The sequence below is a fragment of the Callorhinchus milii genome, unplaced genomic scaffold (assembly GCF_018977255.1).
Source record: "Callorhinchus milii isolate IMCB2004 unplaced genomic scaffold, IMCB_Cmil_1.0 Scaffold2, whole genome shotgun sequence".
NCBI lineage: Eukaryota > Metazoa > Chordata > Chondrichthyes > Chimaeriformes > Callorhinchidae > Callorhinchus > Callorhinchus milii.
The window spans coordinates 33,193,972-33,217,240 of NW_024704743.1; the positions used below are offsets into that span (position 1 = coordinate 33,193,972).

The window sequence follows — 23,269 nt, forward strand, 5'->3', positions numbered from 1 at the left end:
TCGTTTCAAGTGTCAGTCAGCCTCAGTTCGTAGCACTCTTGCCTCTGGGTCAGGAGATTATGAGTTCTGTGGCAGATGCATCTGTTCCATCATTCTTAGTTGATTCTACTCCGTGTTTTGCAGCAGATGTGGGTGATTGAGATGGATCATGTGTATCAGACAAATTGTGTGATGTACACAGTACAGTTGAATAGTTTCAGACAAAAGTTTGTTTTTTTATCAACTACAGCGGGAAAAAACACAAAATGTTAAATTTGGCTGACAAGCTATTCAATAGTACAAAATTAGGACGTTTTGTTTTTAAAAATACTTAAGAAAAAAAGCTACTTCTTTGCAGAAATAATTTAAAAATCTTGCCTTTTTAATTTAAACATTTAAGAATGTGAGTTTGAGGGGAAAGGAATAAAATAGTTAATTATAGTCAATTAAAAATAATTATTTTACCACATCACAAGATTGCTTCAGATGAAGAAAGCCCTTCATCCCATTTGATCTTGTTCTTCCAGAATAACCACCCTACTGTCCTTTTATCAAAGCATCAATTTTTTTTTAAAAATGAGTCCAGTGTTCTTTTCTTTTGGATTTTACCTTCTTAACTAAATTGAGTAAATTGGGAGCTCTTAAAGAAAGAGCATGGCAAAACTTATGATTTTTTTTAAAAAAGGATTTTTTAAATCCTTACGTAATAATAAGCCTTGCATTGGTATAGCGCCTTATCATGTCTTAAAGCGCTACACAGAATATACTGTGAAGTGAATTAACTATATTTTTTGGGTGAAAATATTCACACTCAAGAGCAAATAGAGGGGATAGTTTTTGTTCAATGCGTTATCAGTAGGAATGGAGACAAGTAAAATTTGTATAATTTAATCCTTTCCTTGTATAACATCTGCACTTGTGACTGGTTACTTGTCATTCCCTTTGCATTGGGCTATGTCAGGGCCTTTATTGTGGGAATGAACCAGTGAGACTCCTTTGGGATTAGGATGGATACTCAATTCATAAGCACAATGAACCACTCCAGTTCCCCCCAATACAAATGTCACTGAAGCAGCCAAGCTAGATGAGGCGGGTCCCAGGTATCATCAAAGAATTATTTTGTGACATTCTGTTTTTATTGGGAGTTCTTTGAACATAAACTCTAGTCACTCATTAAGGCAAACAACCTTGATTTGTCTGAGGATAAAAATGTTTGGACAAGACCCGCCTCTACACATTGTATTCAAACTACATAGTGCTCTGGTTAGGCCACACCTAGAGTACAGCACACAGCTCAGGTCGCCACGTATAAGGGGCAGCTCAGCTCCCACACTAGCCTCCGTGAGCCCATCACCCCCACTCGTTTGGCTCCATGGGCTCCCTCTCCTCCAGCAGATCAATTTTAAATGCCTCCACAACCTCGTGCTCACCCTCAAATGTTTCCACAACCTTTCTCTACCTCGCTGCCATCTATTGCAAAGCTACCTCCCCATCCACCCCATCCTTTCCGTCAACTCCGGCCTGCAATGTGTCCACCGTCCACTCCACCCCAAAAATGGCTGACAAGCTTTCAGACAGTTTTGAACCCACCCTGTTGAGTTCTCTTCTGAAATCTCTCCACCAGGCCTCCACTGCTTTTAAAACACACCAGAAACCTGTGTCTTCAACTGCACCTTCAGCTAGATTCCTCCATGTTTGGTCCCCCTCTCAGACGTTTCAAAACACTTTGAGACGTTCTATATGAGAGGCACTATGTGAGTGCAAATTGTTATTTTACTGTATGTACCTTGGCTAATACAATTTCATTAACACTCCAATAGCCTAACATGTAACACCTTCTTGTTAAGGTCATGACTCGCACTACCTGCCCCACTTCTGCAACATCGCCCGGCTCTGCCACTATCTCATGCCGCAGGCCGCTGAGACCTTGTACATGCATTCAAAACATCCAGGCTTGACTATGCAAGCTCTCTGCTTGTCAGCCTCCCCAAATCCTCTCTCCATAGGCTGCAGATCATCCACAACCCTGCAGCCCGTGTCTTCTCCCGCACCAAACTCCGTGACGCTATCACCCCCATCCTCATCCGACTCCACTGGCTTCCCATCACACAGAGGATACAGTTCAAGATCCTGGTCCTTACCTTCAAAGACCTTCACTTCCACCCTCTGGAACTCCATCCCACAGTCTCTCCGCCTCGCCCCTCCCTTGCCACCTTCAAGACCCGTCTGAAGACCCTCCTCTTCGACTTGCCCACGATCACCCTTCTTCCCCCACTCTGCCCTCCACCCTCTCCAATCCCGACCTCCAGCTCGGGTCCAAAACATTAATTGTCCAGCACCTTGGGACATCCTCCCGACATGAAAGGCACCATTCCAATGTAATTTTGTTGTTGTTAAGTAAGACTTGTTAAAATGTCTGTGCTAGCTTTGGCTCCTCCACTGCGGTTAAACAGGTCATTTTAAGTACTAGACCCCAGTTGACTGAGGCCAATTTCTTTGTTCACGACTTTTTGTTAAAGTTGCCCCTTGTGATAAATGACTAAATATTAAAAAGCTCACAGTATTTAGCCATCAGTCTGCTTTAGACCTCATACACTTTGCTTTGTGTACTTTTAACGCCTAGGTCTGCTGACGTTGGTGAATTGTGCCAAAGTGAAATGGGGAGCCATTCTTCAGGTGGTCTCAACATTTGCCAAAGTGATCGCATTAATTATCATCATCATTGCTGGGGTGGTGAGGCTCAGCCAAGGTAAGTGGCTTCAGGTAGTTGCATGGTGTCTTTTGTGAGTGAGGGAGAAATGGATGGGGTAAAAGAAGTCTGACTCTCACACACCCTTTACTTGCAGTACTTGTTATAATTAAAATGAATAATAATCCTTATATTTACATTCATGTTGGTAGGAATTCCCAAAGCACTTCACAGGAAGTGCAGTGACTGTACGCTTTGTGGACGAACATGTTCTGTTGACTAGTGTGTGGCTGTGTTGATGGCAGCTGTGTTCATGTTCCCAGCCTACAGTATCTCATCCTTTTGTTGGGAAGAGCTAATGGAAAATTAATATGAGAAACTATACTGAAAGAGAAGTACACTGATTAACTTTAGAGACCATATTAGAAGAGAAGAACCCTGTTTAACAGTACACTCTATATTTGAGACTTTAAAAAAAACATTTTAATTCAAGTTCTTGTGGCAGAGGGATGGCATTTTGAAAATTTTGTTTAGAAAGGAAAGAACTTGCTTTTTTATAGCACTGTATCCTGTCTCAAACAGCTTCATTAGTAATTACTATCAAGCATAGTGATAAGATATCTGTTTTCTTTGCCTTTGTACTAAGATTTACCACTGTTAAAGACTTTGGACAGAAAATTGCAGTGTTTGACGATCAATTTACATACACTTTGCTTTGGTAAAAAAACANTTTTTGTTCTGAAAAGAGATAATAACATATTTGTTGTTTTTTCCTGACACTGCAATTATCCATTTCAGGACTGACAAACAACTTCGAAAATTCTTTTGAAGGGTCCAATCTGAAAGTTGGAGATATGGCCCTGGGTTTGTATTCAGCACTGTACTCCTACTCAGGTTGGGACACCCTTAACTTTGTGACTGAGGAAATTCAAAAACCTGAAAGGTGAGTAAAGGCATTTCGTCATCATTTGTGTCAGTGGATATTCTTTGCATGCAGATCGTGCAATCGTTGGGTGGGTGTATGGTTGAGATACGGCAGAATGAGTGTCTGCTTCTCACACTCACCTCTTTTTCTCCCCCCCATATTTGGGTTGGGGGCTGGAGGGTACATATTGTTTGTACATTATGCACATAGCGTTTGGGGTCTATTTGTAATGTAATACATAGTATGTATTGTTTTTGATCTATTTCTAATCCCAGCCACAAAGTTTGAAAGAGAGGGAGCAAACTGCAGCACAGTACAGCAGGACAGTGATGCAGAACCACTTTTAATTTAGCTGCTCGGTTCTGTTACCAGCAAATTTGATGACAGAATGCAAGTTCCTCCAGGTTATTATTATGTTGAGTATGTCAATTGTGCAACTTTATGGCAGGTTAGGCTGTTTGTCAGGTTTATGGCATCAATTTATCAAGCAGTTGCTTTATTTGCCTTTGGCAGAAAAGAAATTGTTAGTGGTATTCTGATCTGTGAATTAGGCTTGATCTACCCAGACAAGAGAGTCAGTATTTGCATATATGCTGAGTTTATATTCCACATGAGCCCCAATCCCTGCTAATTGCCTTTCCTATAGTTTTCATGGTCTGGGAAATCCTCTCAGAAGCACACAATGGAGGCTCCTCACTAATGAAGGCAACTCACACAGTCGTAATCCACTTTTCATGGTCTTGTTTTCCACTGGAATATGCTTTCTGTTTTTTAAAAAACTTTCCGGCAAGGGAAGAAGTTTTTTCTCTTAGACAAAGAAAGCATTTTTACATTGCAAGTACTTCCACTTCTCCTTTCTAAACCGTTTCTTTAGATATATTTAGATAATTATTTTGGGGGGGACAAGTTGCAGGGCTATGGGGAGAGAGCAGGGGAGTGGGATTGATTTGGATAGCTCTTTTCCAAGAGCCGGCACAGACACGATGAGCCAAATGGTCTCCTTCTGTGCTGTATAATTCTATGATACTATGATCTTGGCAGTTACCATCACTCCTTCCCCACCCCCATATATTTTTTTCTTCCACAGATGTTAGGGCAGTACTCACACCTACACAGCTGTCAAACTGCCACGGAGCTGATCATTTTTCTCTTCCTTCTTGATTTTTATTTAACTATAGGTTCCCCTTCAAGGGACACGCTTGTTTGTTTCTCGTTCAACATATTACACATTAATGTTAGTTGTGTGGCATGTTCTTTTAGATCGCGTGTGTGGGCAACATTAGAGGGTTCCTCAAGTCCTTGAGGCAGTGTGGAGGAGAGCAACCCGAGTGATCCCCAGTGTTAGGACAATGAGCTATGAGCTGGGCTAATAGAAAAGTGCGGAAAGATTTGCCCAAATTGTAGGGAAATTTGCAAATGTTGTGGGCCGTTGATTGGTGCTGTTGAGGTACATTTTACTGCCAACTACCATTTTTTTCACTTTATTGATTAAAAACTAAATCTGAGGAAACAACACATTAGATTGCTGCATTTTTTTAAAATTTATTTCTTCTTTTTTTTAAAAAATTAATTTCTTCTTTAATAAACACTGGGTGGTCCATATGGGCGGGTGGGGGGGACACCAGAGCAGGCCCAAACAGTCTGGAGATCGGCCGAAAAACATCAGGAAAACATGAGGAGGTCAAGTGTTCTGACTGCGGGGATACAGGAGTTCATCATCTCCTGTCTCTCAGGGCCTAGCACCACACACACACAAACAGATAGAGACACAAATACAGACACAGAGAGAGACACAGACGCACAGAGAGAGACACAGACACACAGAGAGAGACAGACACAGAGAGAGAGACAGACAGAAAGAGACACAGACAGAGAGAGAGACACACACAGACACACGGAGAAAGAGACATACACACAGATACAGAGAGAGAGAAAGACACACACAGACAAAGAGAGACACACACAGAGACACACACAACACAGAGAGAGAGACACACACAGACACAGAGAGAGACACAGTCAGAGAGAGAGACACACACAGACACGGAGAAAGAGACATACACACAGATACAGAGAGAGAGAGAGATACACACAGACAGAGAGAGACACACAGAGAGACACACACAGACACAGAGAGAGAGATAGACACAGAGAGAGAGACACACACAGACAGAGAGACACACACAGACACAGAGAGAGACACACACAGACGCAGAGAGAGAGACACACACAGACAGAGAGAGAGACACACACCGACAGAGAGAAAGAGACACACACCGAGAGAGAGAGAGACGCACAGACAGAGAGAGAGAGACACACAGACAGAGAGATAGAGATGCACAGACAGAGAGAGAGACATACACAGACCCACTCACAAACACATACAGAGACACAGTCACATCGAGACACTCACAAACAGAGAGAGAGAGAGAGACACAGACAATCACAATAGCAGGGTCTCCAAATGGATGGAAGCCCTTTGCCATTTGTGTTGCATGCGTGTCTGGAGACATCCCACCCACATTAGCGTCGGGTAAATAGCACGAGAGGCCCCAGGCCTGAAACTACAATTTTAACAGGTTTGTAGCAGAGGGTAATGTTTATAACGGGTTCCATGGAGGTAAAATGCCGCCACACTTTTCTATTGGCCCAGGCTGTGAGCAATGATTAGTAGACAAGCTAGGACTCTTCAGTCATGGAATGAGACGTCTCAGAGAGGACCTAAGAGAGATATTGAATATTTTAAATGGGGTTGAGAAAATAAACCCAGAACAATACTTTTGAATGAAGAAAGACACAGAACAACAGGACACAGGTTTAGGGTTGCAAAGGGCAATTTCAGGACAGACATCATTCATTCATTTGTTTATAAATAAAGTAATTAACAACTGAAACTGGTTACCAGGAAGGGTGCTTGAAGTCAGGATGCTGGACTCTGCAAAACAGCTTGCTGCTGTGATGGGAGGATGGTAGGGTGGGTATTCTGGAAGGATGAGATCAACTGCAAAATTTAATTTGTATAGTGCCCTTCACGTTGGGAGGACGTCCCAAGGCATTGGACAGTCAGTGTTTTGGACCCGAGCTGGAGGTCGGGGTGGGGGAGGGTGGAGGGCAGGGGAGGAAGCAAGGAGATCCAAAGCACGGTCGAAGAGGAGGGTCTTGAGATGGGTCTTGAAGGAGGTGAGGGAGGGGGCGAGGCGGAGGGACTGTGGGATGGAGTTTCAGATGGTAGGAGCAGAATGGCAGAAGGCTCGCCTGCCAATGGTGGGACGGGCGAGGCGGGGCCGTGAAGCAGGCCGGAGTGGAGGAAGCGGGCGGGATGGTAGGGGGTTAGGAGGTCAGATGAGCCAAAAGACCTTTGTCATCTAAACAGATCTTGTGATGGTAATATAGGCTTTCAGTCATCAGACAATGCCCAGACCCAATCTGACATCCAGACCTGTCAGTACAACTGAATTTTGAATAAAAATAAACAGCTTATTACAGAACATCCACAAAGCTACGAATCATAAAACATGAATTGTGGAAATGAATAGGACAATAGAGCAGTTATGCATTTTTCATTGTGCTTACCATGAACAAGTGAACGTTTGTTTTGTGTAGAAATTCTGCTGCATCCTCCAACTGTTATCCTGAACTTTGTGTAAAATATTTTAAGCTGACAAACAGCTGAATGAATTTATATGCACATTAAATTTCCGCCCATGTGGACAACATAATAAAATGATTAATTGTACAAACGACCTGCTCCAAAGTGCCAGCTGCCTCAATTGTAGATTATAATTGCAGTTGTCTTGTGGGCAATGTTTGTGGTAAACTGTGTTAACATTTTCTTTTCATCTCTGCCTTCATTCCCAGTCAAACTGGCCCATTAGCTAGACATGCCATTATGGAGGATGTCAAGTAGCTTGTAGAGAAGGTGTTCCTGTGTAAAACAAGAATCAATTGGGCCTTTTTCTTTTTGAAAGTATGGTTAATGTTTTAATTTTTCTGTTCTTGATGTAAAACCTCTTTTGTTTCAAATAAGTGTGTGTTTGATTTTCTTGCACAATATTGCTTGCAATGCTGCAATGTAAATCAAGTGCTGTTGCTTCTAGGTGTGGTTACCTCCTGACCTCAGTATACTTATGTTGGTATTTTCAATTGGAAGAACCTTGGCAATGCCGCAATTTTTGATTTTACAGATAGGTGGTTTGATATTGTGTGCTTCATGAACACCTTTTGCAAAAAAAGCCCAGAACTCGTCTCGTTAATCTGTTTATGCAATGACGAAGGTCCAAGATGGGATAGTGCTGACAGACACATTTGCCCACATAATATATATCGTTCTCTTTCCATTATATTCTATGAAGCGCTTTGAGACATCCCAATGACGTGATAAGGCGCTATATCAAATGCAAGGATTATTATTATTGTTATTGAGTGTGTTTTACTGTTACCATCAAAAGATTACTGAATTTGCATCAACTTTGAAAGCAATAGAATTGATTGGTAAAGATAGTTAACTTCAAATATCTTGTATCTTTGTGCAATAATTTTATGTCCAGCTCTAATCTATGCTCTTAAATATTATATTATAAAATTTGATTAAAAGTATTCAGTTACAAAGCTATAAGGTTCATCTGCGGGTTACAGAATATAGCCCAGATTAGATAGAAAGAAGATGAAAAAAAAATTGTTAACAGAAATAGGGGAGAAAATGGGGAGGCAACCAGGGATGATCGGAGAACCAGAGAACCATTGTTCATTTGAGACTCAAGTAAAGATCCCACTGCATGTTTCAAAAACAGAAGGGAGTTTCTCCTGATCACCCAAATAAAAGTGGTCACTCACTTCATGCTGTTTGTGGGATATTGCTGTGCGCAAATTGGCTGCTGTGTGCGCCTACAAAATACTCAGTAATGCACTTTACAGTAAATCCTGTGAAGTGTTTTGATACGTCCTCCTGACATGAAGGGCATTACATCAGAATGCATTGGACTGTTTAACTCAATTATGTTCTATATTTTTAAAAAAATAAGGGTTAAGACTATTGCTGTGTTTGTTTGGTCACATTGTAATTTGAAACCACCCCACAAAGACTGGAATTGTGGGTCAGAAGCCTATAAATTGAGCAATAAATCTCTAGAAACTGTGGTGTTCCCTGGCATCTGGCAGTGGAATAAATCCAATACTGCCTGTGTGGCATGTAAACAAAAGGTGGACTCTGCCTTGGTGTCACATTACTCTGGGGCAGATTTAATTCCATGCTCCATAGTATTGATGAAACTAATAGCACGACCTTCCCCTTCAACTAGTCAAGGAAATGAGAGCAAATCAGATAATGAACTCATGGGACGGAGTGGGTGCTGTGGGGCTGATGCCTAGTGCAAAGAAACACACAGCAATCTGTAGAAATAACAGTTAATATTTGGGGAGGACAAGTTTGCAGGGCTACGGGGAGAGAGTGGGGGAATGGGATTGATGTAGCTCTTTTCAAAGAGCCGACACACACACGATGTGCCGAATATCCTCCTTCTGTGCTGTATGATTCTATGAACAATTCCTTAATGACAGTAAAAATGTTTTGACAGTGGAATGTTGGATTTGTTTCCACACCACACACACACACACAGCTTTCCCTCACCTTTCTACTTAGCTGACAGGTAAGTAGGACATTCCTTTTGACCACTGAAGACAACAAGCTCCCATGCTTGTTTCATCAGACCGGAGAAGCTATTATTTTTAAATAAACTTCCATCCCATTGATAATAATTCTGCTGACACCTGCAAGATTACTAGCCAGAATATGAAGCGCTTGCAACTAACATAGCACGCAAAGAACATATTTCTAAATACTGTAATAAGTTGCAATTTGTTTTTTTAGAAACTTATGTGGCCTGCATATCTATGCTTGTGTGGTAGCAGTTCTGAGTAGAACAAAAATTGACTAGTGTAAAACTGTGTGATTGACGATGTTTGCTTTGGCACAGGAACCTTCCCTTGGCCATTGGGATTTCTATGCCCATTGTGACCATCATCTACATCCTGACAAACGTGGCTTATTACAGTGTCCTAGATCTTCCCACCATCCTGCACAGCGATGCTGTAGCTGTGGTGAGTGTCTCCAGTTATTTAGATGACATTTTCTTCGCCACCATCTGAAGGAATGACTTAAGGCCATCAAGCAGTCATTTGAAGCATGTTTTTTTTCTCTCTCAGTCTCTACTATTGCTTAGGCCTGAGGCTTGAAGGTTGTGAAAACAATTGCCTTATTAATAAACGGGGAGTGAGGGTGTGCTTTAAAACCTTTTCATCCGTTTTCTTACTAGCAAGTAAATCAAATGAACCACAATGTGGCATTTATGGCTTAGCCAATACACTGACATCTCTGCACGGATTCGTGCATTGTTTGAGGTGCGTGCGATGTAGTTTACAGTCAGTCTTTAATAGAAGATGTAGTTCATTACCCGCTGCCTCCGCTCAACTGGCTCTGACCTCCTGCTTGTCCCTCATCCCCTCCACTCTGCCATCGGCAGCCATGCTTTCAGGCACTATGCCCCCAAACTTGGGAACTCGCTCCCTCAATCCCTCCGCCTTTCCCCCTCCTTTCTCTCTTTTAGATCACAATTGAAGACCTTCCTCTCCCACAGTGCTTACTTCTCACTCCCCCCCAACTCAGGCGTGAGGCTCCGCCACTGTCAAGCGTTCCGAGATGCTGCCTAATGACTGTAAAAATGTCAACGTAAAGCAGCGCTATATAAATACAAAATGTTGTTATGCAGGCGTCTCTGCTAAATAGTTGGCTGAGTGTAGCCTTTTAACTTTAAAGTTATATTCAATTTTAACACTATATAGTGAAGCAGGTTTGAATGTGTGGTAAATTCTCTTCCTTTGCCTACGTATCTGATAGATTTGTCAGCTCAGTGTGAATTCTGTGCTATGAAAGTGGAGTTCTATAGTCAGTGGTTAGAGCACTCGCCTCGCAAGCAAGAGACGTGGGTTCTATTCCCGACAGATCGAAACCTTGGGCAAGTTTCCTTACTCCCCACGCCTGATCCTCCTCCTGTGCTGCATAATTCTATGATTCTATGATAATAATCCTTCAAGAAAAAAAACACTAATAAATTGGTCACTTCAACCCACGACTGTTTGTGGGACGCTGCTGTGCGCAATTGGCTACCACATTTGGCCTGCAAATATACAGTCAATTCATTTTGCATTATATTCTGTGAAGCGCTTTAAGACGTCTAGAAGATGTGAAAAGAGCTATATCAAATACAAGGATTATTATTATTATTCAACTCTGTGAGTACAGTATTAACCAGATTCCTCTTTTCCTGTCAGTTGTCTCTTATATAGTTTTTGCCAGCCTTGCATAGTATTAATTCGGCACAAATGCAACATACAATAATGTCAGGCCTCCAGTCCTGGTCTGACATTATCGGAGTAAAGGTTTCAGCAGAGCTTGCTGAGGGTGAAAAATGTCAGCCTTTTGAATTCTGACTGGCCTGGAGAGAGAAACTGTCTTCAGAAATGGAGGTGGGGGGCGGGGGGTGCAGGGGTGGGTTACATCCAAATTTGTCATTAAAGGGTGGGTTGTTTTGTCTGTGAACATCTGGCTAAAGTAATTGTCTCAGCTACATTCTGCTCAAATACCACTACATTCACTGGAGTCTATACCTAAATCCAATAACTATTTCTGAACAGATCCACTCTCTTCCACCTTCACCACATCGTCTGCTTCCTTCCATACCTCAATGCAGCTGAAACCCTCATTTGTGCTTTTGTCACCTCCCGCCTTGGATTTTCTAATGCCCACCTCGGCAGTCTCCCCAGCTCCACCACCCATAAAATTCAACTGATCCAAACTCCGCCACCCGTACTCTCACCCGTACCAGACTCTGCACCCCCATTACCCCAGTCCACCGGCTCCCTATTGCAGAACCGATCAATTTCAAGATCTCATGTACAAATCACTTCATGCCCTGGCACCTACCAACCTCTCTGTCCTGCTTACACTCCACTCTGCCACCCTCCCCCTTTGCTCAACTGGCTGCAGCCTTCTACACGTTCCTCATCCCCTCCACTATCGCTGACTGTACTTTCAGCCACTGTGCCCTGAAATTCTGGAACTCTCTGCCTTAATCCCTCCGCTTTGCCCACCTCCCCCTTGCCCATCTTTCAATCACATCTAAAGATCTTCCACTCTGTCCGTACCTACGGTCACCTCCCCTCTCTCTCCATTTCAGCAGGCACAGCTCAAGGCAACACTCCCCTCTCGATCTCCTCCTGGATCAAAATTCCTGGAGATGAGCAGGAATTCTAACAGGATTCCTTGCGATTCCCTGTGTTTTAGACCCCATCATGACCAAAAATGTTGTGTTAATGACATGTTCTTGTTTCTCTGATGTCACACATCCCATATCTGATGTCACACATCCTATGAAACACAAAACTCATACCAGTTGTAAAGGGTTTTAGAATTGTGAATTGAATAAAAGCTGTTTGTTTCTGTGTGAAACGGTGCACTGTGCAAGCAAATGTTGAAATATGGAATTATTGATAATAATATTTCTTCAGACTTTTGCAGAACAAGTCCTAGGTTATGTGAAGTGGTTTATACCATTATCAGTGGCAATCTCATGCTATGGTGGGCTCAATTCATCGATCATTGCCAGCTCCAGGTAGGTGTGGCTTCAACGGTGACTGAGTGAGAGCTAAGTCACAGTGAATTTTATCATCAAATATAGCAGATATGGTTGAAAAACACAAACATTACTTATTCATAAGTTATGAATTTGGAATAGAGATTCACTTCTGTACATTCGCCCACAAAATATACAGTCAATTCACTTTATAGTATATTCTGTGAAGCGCTTCGAAGACATGATAAGGCGCTATATCAAATGGAAGAATTATTATTTTTCCTACTCTTTTAAACATGACAACTGCAGAGTAAACATGCCTGAGCCCTAGAAGAGCATTGGCGGGTCTTATTTCACCCTGTGTGACAAGTCCAGTTGGTGCACTGTGCCTACCATTTGTTTCAATTTGTGGGCAATTGTGTACGCTGTCTAGGAATTGATTTGTGATTGCCCAACCTCATTTCAAGTAGAAACCTTAAAACCAGCAGAGAGGCAAGGCGTTTGTCCCATGAATCTGGTCTGCATTTCAATCTGGACCAGAAAGTTAAAGACATCCCTCTAATCTACACTCCAAACCGGTCCCTGTTTTAATATTATGTCAGACAAATTCTGGAAGTAATTTTACGCGTGTTAATTTGATTAGCGACCAAGATCAGCAGGATGCAATCATCCAGATTTCATATTTACTCCCATAGCAATTATAAAACTGATTCAATTGATTTTTTTTGACATGTGTTATACATTTTACTGTCTGCGTAGGTATAAATGTTGAAAATTCAATTGGGGGAATAAAATTTCAGAGTGAAATCCACAATAGGGATTATCTTTTTCCCTTCCTTTACAACCAAACTCTGTATTGAGGCTAGATAGAGAAATCCTTCAAATAAAACTCGCAGGAAGAAATCAAAGTCCTGTGGCTCAGTGGTTAGAGCACTCGCCTTGCAAGCGAGACACCTGGGTTCAATTCCAGGCAGGGCGAAACATTGGGCAAGTTTCCTTACTCCACACGCCTAATAATAATCCCTCCAAAACAAAACAATAATAAATTGGTCATTTTCAATCCACGGCTGTTTGTGGGACACTGCTGTGCGCAATTGGCTGCCGCGTTTCGCCCACAAATATACGGTCAATTCACTTTACAGCATATTCTGTGAATGCTTTAAGACTTCAAGAAGATGTGAAAAGCGCTATATCAAATGCAAGGATTATTATTATTATATGTGTTTTGCCTCTGCTGTCAGTTTGATCAGATTAAACCTCTATCAATGATTGACGTGAGAGGAAACAGGATACAATAACTGTAAACTCTTTCAACTACACATTTAACTACAATTACTCTGTTAATTGTTGGCTAACTACCAGTTGCGTTGAGATATGTATCCTGCCAATATAATTGTACACTTTACGTATTTACATAGCTCTGTATAAATAAATTGACACCCATTTATTACCTTGGTGTACTGGCAGCTTTTACTGTTAAGCTAATCTTATTTCTAAAGAACACTTGCTGCGATTTCAGTCTCTCTCTCTGGAGATCCCCATTGGGAGTAGGAGGTAGAACAGGGCTGTGCTTTATTCTGTACTGGCGCAATGGGACCAGGAGCTGAAGATAATTGAGATGAATAACAGCAGCACACACTGAATTCTGAAACCTTATGAACTGCAAATTGAACAGCAGTAGTTTCACTTATATTTATTCATAAGCTGTGCATTGAAAACATGCTGCAGTATTTATGCAATCTGTAGTCTGTGCACAAATTGCATTTGAATGCTGAGTTTTATTATTAGTTAATAATTAAATAAAATTAAAACTAATTTATTAAAAAAAGAAACTTTTTTTTCTCTCTCCTCCTCACTTCAAAGCTTTTGATTCCATTGTCCTACTGGGATATATGTATAGTCCCCCGACTACCAGTCACCAATGCCGTAACTCACTCAAATATCATTCATGGATGAGACTTGACAGTAAGTGTTGGCATTGAGTCTGGTGGCATCCCCAATAGATCATGGATAAGCACAGTTCTGTCCTCAGCTGCACCTTCCAATAGGATCGCCATTCCTTGAAGAGTGGTAAGATGTGAGAATGTGTCTCCTCTTCCCTAATTTAGGAACTCTGAGCAACCTTCTGGTCCGTAGGCCCAGTGTTGCAATGGACAGTGTCTTTATTGACTCAACAAACAAATTACATATGTATAGTGGCTTACATGTCTGGAGGACGTCCCAAGGCACTGGACAGTCAGAGATTTGGACTTGAGCAGGGACTTGGGATCAGGAGGAGTGAAGGGCAGGGAGGGTAGGGGTAGCGGGTTGACCGAAGGGGAGGTCGAAGAGGAGGGTCTTAAGATCAGCCTTGAAGGAGGCAAGAGAGGGAGCAAGGCGAAGGAACTGGGATGGAGTTCCAAAGGGTGGGGGCAAAGAGGCTGAAGGTGGGGCGGGCCAGGCAGGGGACATGTTGCAGGCCGGAGCCTGCTGACCAGAGGGAGCGGACAGGTTGATAAGGGGTTCACAGAGATAAGAAGATGCATGGCCATGGAGCGCTTTGTAGGAGAGGACGAGTATTTTGACTCTATCCTCTAGGGGATGGGGAGCCAGTGGAGCCAGGTGGGGGTGATAGGGTCAAGGAGCCTGGTGCGGAAGAGGACACATCTTGCAGAGTTATGAATGTTCTGCAGCTTGTGTAGGGACGAGTTGGGAAGGCCGACAAGCGTAGTTAGCGTAGACGAGCCTAGATGTAATGAATGCAAACGTTATGCGAGTTGGAGCTTCAATAATAACCAGAGATATTTTAAACACGAACCCTAAATCTGCACAGGTCAATCAGTATTTGAAGGAGAACGATGGGGTAGTATTTTAGGCATGATCTTTCACAAGAATTCAATAAGGGTAATTGCAACAAGACAAATTTCCAGTTAGCACCATCATTGCCTTAGGACTTAGCTTGTGGGGTTGAGGATGGGTTGACATCTCCAAGTATGCTTCGAATTACTTGCATAACTGCTTGCCTTCGAGCCAGTTTTTAGGCTCAAGAATATAACCAGATTAATTAACCCCCTTGTCTCCCCCTCCCTCCCTGAGGCCAGTGCTTAGATATGTTACTTGATCTTTCACTGTTTTTTGACCGAAAAGGAAAATGAAAGTGAATAAGAATTGGTATTATCATTGGGGTACAAAAGTCTCGGGCACACATTTCGATCAGCATTGGGGTTTCAGAAAATGAATTTTAATCCTGAAAAACATGAATTTTAATCAGCCGACACGTATAGCATTCTCCAGTGCAGTTTGATTATTTTATGCATTGACGTGCTCAGTAGTAATTGTTAATTGAAGTGCTGACTAGTCCGATTACTTTGAGATGTAGGTTAAGAAGATTACTTTGATCTGTTTTGCCAGTGTGGCAGCCCCTCTAACCTGCCATTGTTTGTATTGCAGGCTTTTCTTTGTTGCTTCACGTGAAGGTCACCTTCCAAGTGTCCTGTGCATGATCCATATTTTTAGGTACACCCCTATCCCAGCTCTGTGTTTTAACGTAAGTATAAATCAAAAGCTAATTTGTTTCGGATTCTTTCCAAATGTCACAAAAATCAGTGATAGTTTTCAGTGTTGTACTAAGGTGCCGCTTACTGTCTGAAGTGACCAATTGGTGTTCATTATCTGCCCCCACAGTATCTGTACGTTATGGTATTAATGGATTTTAATTAATTTGCCATTGGGAACACTGTCTGGAAAGGTTCTCACTGTTTTTCCGGGTAGGACTTTGTTCTGTTAGGGCTTTGGTTTGCAGGGCTAATGGGACCAAGTAGGAAGAATTCCTGCTCTCATCTGCCCTTCCAAGTCCTGCCGACAATCCAGGCTACCTCGTCAGTGCCTTGGAGTACCGTGGATCCCCTGGCTCAGGGAAGAGACTGCTGAGACCACCAGAGGGTTGACTCCATTCTGACATTACAATGACAAGCATGTACATCACCCTGGAGCCAACTCAGCTTTAAGGAAATCGATTTATCTCAGCTCCAAAGAGGCCCCACTTACCTTGTTCTCTCTCCCGCCTGGAAGAATAGCCCCAATTGCTGCCTCATGGAGATGAGCACAGACCAGGTTACCCAATCTGCATGCACTAGTCCTGGTTTGGGCAGTGGTTTTACCTACTAGACAGACAATGGAACCAAACGACTGTATGAATTTAGAGCACTTATTCCGACATACACATTTCACTAAAGAAGCTTATTGTTTTTCTAATTCAGGAAAATTAATTCTTATACTGTGTTAACTAAATGTTTTGCCTTTTTTATAGGGAGGGATGTCTTTAATCTATCTGTGTGTAGAAGATATTTTCAAACTGATCAACTACTTCAGTTTTAACTACTGGCTCTTCATTGGCCTGTCTGTTGCGAGTCTCATCCATATGAGGTGGAAGTTCCCAGATATACCAAGACCTGTAAAGGTATGAGCGTTACTATCTCTACAACTACAATCATTAAAATACATTACAAAATTACATTTGTATGGCGATATTCACGTCGGGAGGATGTTCCAAGGCGCTGAACAGTCAGGGATTAGGACTCGAGTGGGGTGGGGGGTGGGGGGGATCAGGCAGAGTGGAGAGCGGGGCAGGAGGGTGGCCGGAGGCACGGTCGAAGGGGAGGATCTTGAGATGTGCCTTGAATTCAAGATCCTCATCCTCACCTACAAGGCCATTCACGGCCTTGCTCCCTCCTACCTTTCCGACCTACTATCCCCCTACTTACCTGCCCGTACCCTCTGTTCCTCTGGCTCCGGTTTGCTCCACATCCCCCGCCCCAACCGCCCTACCATCGGTGGTCGGGCCTTCAGCCTCTCAGCCCCGAGGCTCTGGAACTCCATCCCCCAGTGCCTTCGCCTTGCTTCCTCCCTTTCCTCCTTCAAGGCCGGTCTCAAGACCTTTCTCTTTGACCGTGCCTTCAGCTCCCCTCTTGACTCTCTACCCCCTTCTCGCTCCTCCCTTCCCTCCCCTCCCCCTGACCATTTCCCCCCTGCTCGGGTCCTGACCCAACTGTCCAGCGCCTTGGGACGTCCTCCCGACATGAAAGGCGCTCCATGAATGGAATCTTGTTGTTGTTGTTGAAGGAGGCAAGGGAGGGAGCGAGGTGAAGGGAATGTGGGATGTAGTTCCAAGGAGTGGGGACAGAGAGGCTGAAGACGCGACCGCTGATGGTGGGGTGGGACGGGCGGGGAACATGAAGCGGGCTGGAGCCTGCTGAGTGGAAGGAGTAGACAGGTTGATAAGGATTTAGAAAAAAATATATTGAATAACAGTGCCAGTTCAGGTGGCGTTAAGGATCCTGTGGCCCTATTCACAAAGAAAGGGGTGTTTCTCCCCAGTTTTCTGGCTATCAATCACCCATATTTAATTGCTCATCCATTTCAAGACTGATTGTGGGACATTGCTGTGTGCAAATTGGCTGCTACAGACATGAAATTTTACAGTAAATCCCGTGAAGAGCTTATCTCAACAATGTGATAAGGTGCGATTATCAAATGCACGAATCATCATTATTAATAATAAAGAATCAAACTGCACTTGAATATTTTTTCAACAGTTGTTTGGAACAATGGCCGTGATTGTTTGCACTCCATTTTTAAAATGTATTTTTGGTTTATCCTTCCTATATTTCAATTTGCCTCTTGGCTGTGTGATGTATTGTTTAGTACAGTATACCCAATCTCCAGTCGCTGGGCGGAGGAGGCTCATGCCCTTGTGATACTGATTAATCCAGTCTCTACCCAAGCTTATTAGTGCAACAACCCACAGCATGTAATGGGCTTTAGCTGCACTAAAAAAGTGTCAATTCAGTTTTTCCTATTTAATTACTCAGATAAGCACAGCTAGATAACAATAGTGGTTTGATGTAAGGCTATAAACTGCATTATTTACAACTTGTCGCTACTCACTGCTGTTTTTTTTCCAAGCCCTGCTGAGTGTTTCTTTTTGTAGTCTCTTGCTGTTTTGTTCTTTGCCTCTCACCCTGCATTGTTTGTGTCCTGTGTTCTCCAAACCTCCTCCATGCCCATCCCTTCTTAATTCAAGTATCCTTCCTTTTGCGGACTTCCATCCACCCACCAGCCCCCATTGCCCATGATCTATTTTGCTTCTGTATAGCTCTACCACCTGACATGTATCTACCTGTTTAGCTGCAATGAATTGCTCCCAGAAGCTTGCAATGTGAGCAACAATTTTCACATTGTAAAAGGAGACTGAGATCGTCCTGCTTGCCAGTGACATTTCCTGACTCACAATGCGATTGTACAAACCAGCAGATATTCCTTGAGGCACATTGGACGGGATAGGGATACAGGAAGCAGGAGAAGAACAAGAGAGTGTCTGTTCTGGAATCTGGGAAATTCTATTGTTCAGGTTTTCCATCCCATGTTACGGTCAAAAATCTTGCAAAATATAAAGATCACAACATTGGTCTGGATGAAGAAGGCCCTTCGGCCCATCCGATCTCATCCCTCGAAAACACGCACCCTGCCATCCCCCCATCACTGCATCAAGCTGTTTTTTAAATGAGTCCAGTGTCCTGGCCTCAACCTGTTCCAGTCATTGATTACCTTCTGCGTAAAGATATACTTCCTGGTTTCTGTCTTGAAATTGCATCTTACAACTCTAAACCTATGTCATCTTGTTCTACTGTCTCAATACATCCTAAAGTATTAATCTGGGTTTTTCAATCCCATTTAAAATTTTCTACACCTCAATAAGGTCCCCTCTGAGTCATCTTCTGTCAAGCCTGCAGAGCCCTAGCTTGTTTAATTTTTGTTCATAACTCATTCCTCTAACACTGGGGATCACCCTTGTTGCTCTCCTCTGCACCGTCTCCAAGACCTGGGCAGCCCCTTATATTGTAGTTCACACTCGAAGGTGTCCAGAGGGCATCCAGCACCTACGGGATTGACCCAAACAGAAGCAAAAGGGGCACTACCCTTTAGAAAAGAAAGGGCAGAAGATTGGAATGGACACTTTGTTTTTAAAAAGTATCCTCTCATCACATGGGAGAAATTCTGAAGCTGCCTTTTTTAATTGAAGCAAATGATTTGTGGAATTATTTTTGTTTAATTTTGAGAGCAATTTGAGAGGTCCTCCTGTGGTGAAAAACTCCATGTAAATGTGTATTGTGTTTAGTTTATCAGAGATGCACAACTTTGAGTCATAGAAAAGATGTGGGGGAGCACTGCAGTATTTAAAAAGTAGTCTAATTTTTGGTATTAACAGGATTCCCTGATAAAGGATTCCTTTAATAAGGGTCATTGGAAAATCCCTTAATGGGGAATTCAACTTGCACAAGCTCAGTCTAGTAACTCGAGCACGTCACGGCATCTCGCAGGCACTCTTGCTCTGTTCCGATGTTCCTCCAGAGCGAAGTTCCCGCACATTGACCTGAATTATAACAAGACTCCTTCAGTTAAGGAAAACTCAAATTAGAGCCCAATATTATTTTTTTGTATCTGCAAAGTTCCTCCTCATCATCTGCCGCTTGTGTTTTTATCTCTTCTCAGCTCAGCTTGTTCTTCCCCATTGTGTACTGCATGTGCAGCATTTTTCTCGTGGTGATGCCTCTTTACAGCGACACCTATAACTCACTGGTTGGGATTGCGGTCGCTCTCTCAGGGGCCCCAGTTTATTTCTTCTGTGTGTACCTCCCACCTCAGAAACGACCAAAGTGTCTTAAGAAATATTTAGGTAAGTTTCTCAGATCATGGGTGTTCTTTTTATGTGATTGTAGCACAAAGCTTTGCATCCAGTCTGCTTGAGATAGGTGTATAATTAATTGAAGCGCTTGCAGACGTTAGTTAGCCTGTGTGAAAAGCACTGTATAAATGTGCGTTGTTGTCGTTTATCTGGCTGCCAGTCAGTGCAAAAGACTCTTGGATGTGTGTTCTTGCATGAATAGTTCCATTTGTCCAAACAAAAATATCCAAACTACATATCTAAATACTAGTATAGCTGCTAGTAGATGCAAAGTAATATGTAGCACCAAACATTGATCATTGTCAATGTTTCTGACTATATTTGATGATGAATGGTGGTCGTCTCACATGGGATTGAAACTTTTTAACTGTTTGTTTGATTTTCCTAGATATCTTTTCTGAATACGTCCAAAAGATATCCTTGTGCTGTCTAACAGAAGAAAGTGAGAAGGAATGGTAACCAAAAATCTACACAAAGACTGGTCCAAAAAAGGATGCAACACATGGTTCATGTAGAAACCCATCTCGGTTTTAGTTATTCAAAAGGACCCGTCATGGGACATTTATCTGGTACATTTAAAACTTGACAATCAAAATGCTGGAACTTCCAACGACTGGAATATTTTGTGTTGTTAATCCAGTTTGAGAAGAAAATACTCTTAAAGCAGATGAACCTTTACGTTCATTAAATTCTGACTCTGTCTAGTCTGTAGTGGTCTCATCTAGTCCGTAACTGTCTATAGCTATTAGCATTTTTTTAATGGGTTTCCTTTAATTGGTATCTGGTCTTGGCAAATTACTGAGGAAAAGTACATAGTGTCATCGCTGCATAAGCTGCAGATATCACAGGGAAGGACCTACTGTAGCAAATGTTCCTTAGGATAAAATGTTAATCTGAGAAAGCAAGTTATGTTTCTGTTATGTGGCTCTAATTTGCCTGTTGTTCAGTGTGGGGACAAATTTATAATCTAAATTCAACTCTGCTCCTACGCTGAGCTGATATAAATGTCCTGAATGACATTGAGTGTCACTTTGTGTGTGTCACTCACATGTTGCACACAATATTCTAGGTACAGTCTCACCAACACTTTATACAGTTGCAGCAAGATTTCCCTACTCTTGTATTCTAACCCTTTTGCAATAAACTCCAACATGGCATTAGCCTTCCTAGTTGCTTGCTGTACCTGCATACTAACTTTTTGTGACTGGTGTACAAGGACACCCAAATCCCTCTGAACTGTCCTAGAAGGACGTAGATCAGAATCACCAGTCTAAGATGTGTAGGTAAGCACCACCCAATGTAGTGGATAGAAATTCTCATCCTCATTTGAATAGTTAGTGGAAGCAGAATAGGAAGCAAGAACAAGTAGCGAGAGATGGGATGGTAGAAAAAAGGAACAAGCACCATCATGGTAAGAGACGGGAACTTGCACCAATAAAATACAGTTTACATTTATACAGTGACTTTCATGTCGAGAGGATGTCTCAAAGCACCAGCTCAAGACAGCATGCTTGTTTTCAAGTTTTCTGGGGAAAATCTGGATTCCACACTTGAATTGGATTTCCTGGTTCTGTGAACTGTTTCTGTAGTAGTAAGCATTTGGATTGTTCACACTTGTTTTTTTTAAAAAAAGCCAAAGTAAGCACATGGTCCTCAACTTTCTATCTCAACCACAGCAAGTATTGCCAATAGATGTTTTAATGTGGGGCACTTCCTCTCCATGCTCCTCCCTTTCCTCATTTGTGTGGTCTATTAATTTTGCTTGATTTTTTTGAATAATATTCTGGCTGCCTAGTGGTGGATTTCTGATCCTTGGCTTCCTGAGGGGAATCATAGAGTCGTACAGCACAAAAAGAGGCCATTCGACCCATCGAGTCTGTGCCGGCTCTTTGAAAAGAGCAATGTAATGTCAATCCCACTCCGCAGCCCTTTCTCCATAACCCTGCAGATCCGTCCTCCTCAAATACCAGTTTTTAAAAGTTGCTATCAAATTAGCCTCTACCACCCTTTCAGGCAATGCGTTTCAGATTCGAACAACTCGCTGCGTGAAAAAATTATTCTCACCTCCCCTCTGCTTCTTTTAGAGACTATTTTAAATCTGTGACTTCAAGTCACTGACACACCCACCAGTGGAACCAGTTTTTCCCTTTCTAACCTCTCAAATCCCTTCATGGTTTTGAAGACCTCTATTGGGTCTCCTCGCAACCTTCTCTGCTCCAATGAGAATAATCCCAGCCTCTCGAGCCTTTCCTCATAATCAAGGTCCCTCATTCCTGGTACCATCCTCGTAAATCTCCTCTACACCCTTCCCAACGCCTTGACATCCTTCCTATAGTGTGGTGCCCAGAACTGGGCGCAGTATTCTAACTGAGGCTAACCAGTGTTTTATATAGATTAATCATAACCTCCTGACTCTTGTACTTTATGCCCCTATTTATAAAACCTTTTTTTTTCTTTCTTAAGGAAAATTGCATCAGTTTTGGGGAAGGGAAGAAGACTTGCAACCATCCGTCCCTGCTGTTATTAGAAATAAATTCACACAGACAGAATTCACTGTTAGAAATCTGCAATATCAGTGCAGTAATATTAGATAATGGGTGCCTGCTAGTCGATATCCATACTTGCTACTGTACCATTTCTTACCTGTTTCCTCTCTTTTCTGTTAGCCTCTCTTTTTCAGTACAAATCCTGTTCAGGGTTACACATACCCCCTTTGGCAATGCACGACTATATGTGAAATTCTGTTATGTCAGACACTAAGGACCCAGATGTATCGCTGACTGGAGGTTTTCCCCCTTTATTGGAATACTGTAAATGGTACTTCAAAATATTGCCACTAGATGATGCTGTGTCAGAACAGTTTTGAAATGTGTACCTCTGCAGGATTTTTCAATGCTGGATAGAAAACTGTCCTCACAATTACTTAATGCAATGTTTATTCTATAATGTTACACTATTACATGCTGTAGTTTTGCCTCAAATAAAGGTTTAAACACACACAATTGTTTAGCACTCACTGTTTGGCTGAGTAAAGTGATGAGAAAGTTAACAATACTAATCCTTGCATATGTTATAGTACTTTATCACATTGTCAAGACATCTCAAAGCATTTTGAAGGATATTCTGTAAAGTGGTGTGACTATGTATATTTTGTGGGCAATGTAAGTATAAGAACATGTTCTCAGGTGTTTACCTGAGAGAGTCAAGATTTATGGTGTGCCAATAGACTATTAATAATAGACTGTTCCAGCGAGTAATGTAGAGGATTTGACACCACAGGACAGCAAACCGAGACTGGTGAGAGGCCTGATTCAGTTTGCGCAAGG

General features: G+C 42.3%; 1 protein-coding gene across 1 annotated transcript; it reads left to right on the forward strand.

Moving 5' to 3' along the window:
- Positions 1–840: 840 nt before the first annotated feature.
- si:dkeyp-120h9.1 (Y+L amino acid transporter 2-like) lies at positions 841–23,035 on the forward strand. The gene is made up of 10 exons (XM_042346456.1): positions 841–850; positions 2,603–2,728; positions 3,467–3,611; positions 9,566–9,689; positions 12,156–12,259; positions 15,650–15,746; positions 16,509–16,658; positions 19,751–19,934; positions 20,332–20,512; positions 22,407–23,035. The coding sequence occupies exons 1-9, from the start codon at positions 841–843 to the stop codon at positions 20,400–20,402; spliced, it is 1,011 nt and encodes a 336-aa protein (XP_042202390.1). The 3' UTR covers positions 20,403–20,512; positions 22,407–23,035.
- Positions 23,036–23,269: the final 234 nt, after the last annotated feature.

Bases quoted from the DNA above. Each gene is read 5' to 3' on its own strand.
- si:dkeyp-120h9.1 (XM_042346456.1), top strand. The intron at 3,612-9,565 runs GTGAGTAAAGGC...GCTTTGGCACAG, and splicing joins GAAATTCAAAAACCTGAAAG to GAACCTTCCCTTGGCCATTG. The intron at 15,747-16,508 runs GTAAGTATAAAT...CCTTTTTTATAG, and splicing joins TCCCAGCTCTGTGTTTTAAC to GGAGGGATGTCTTTAATCTA.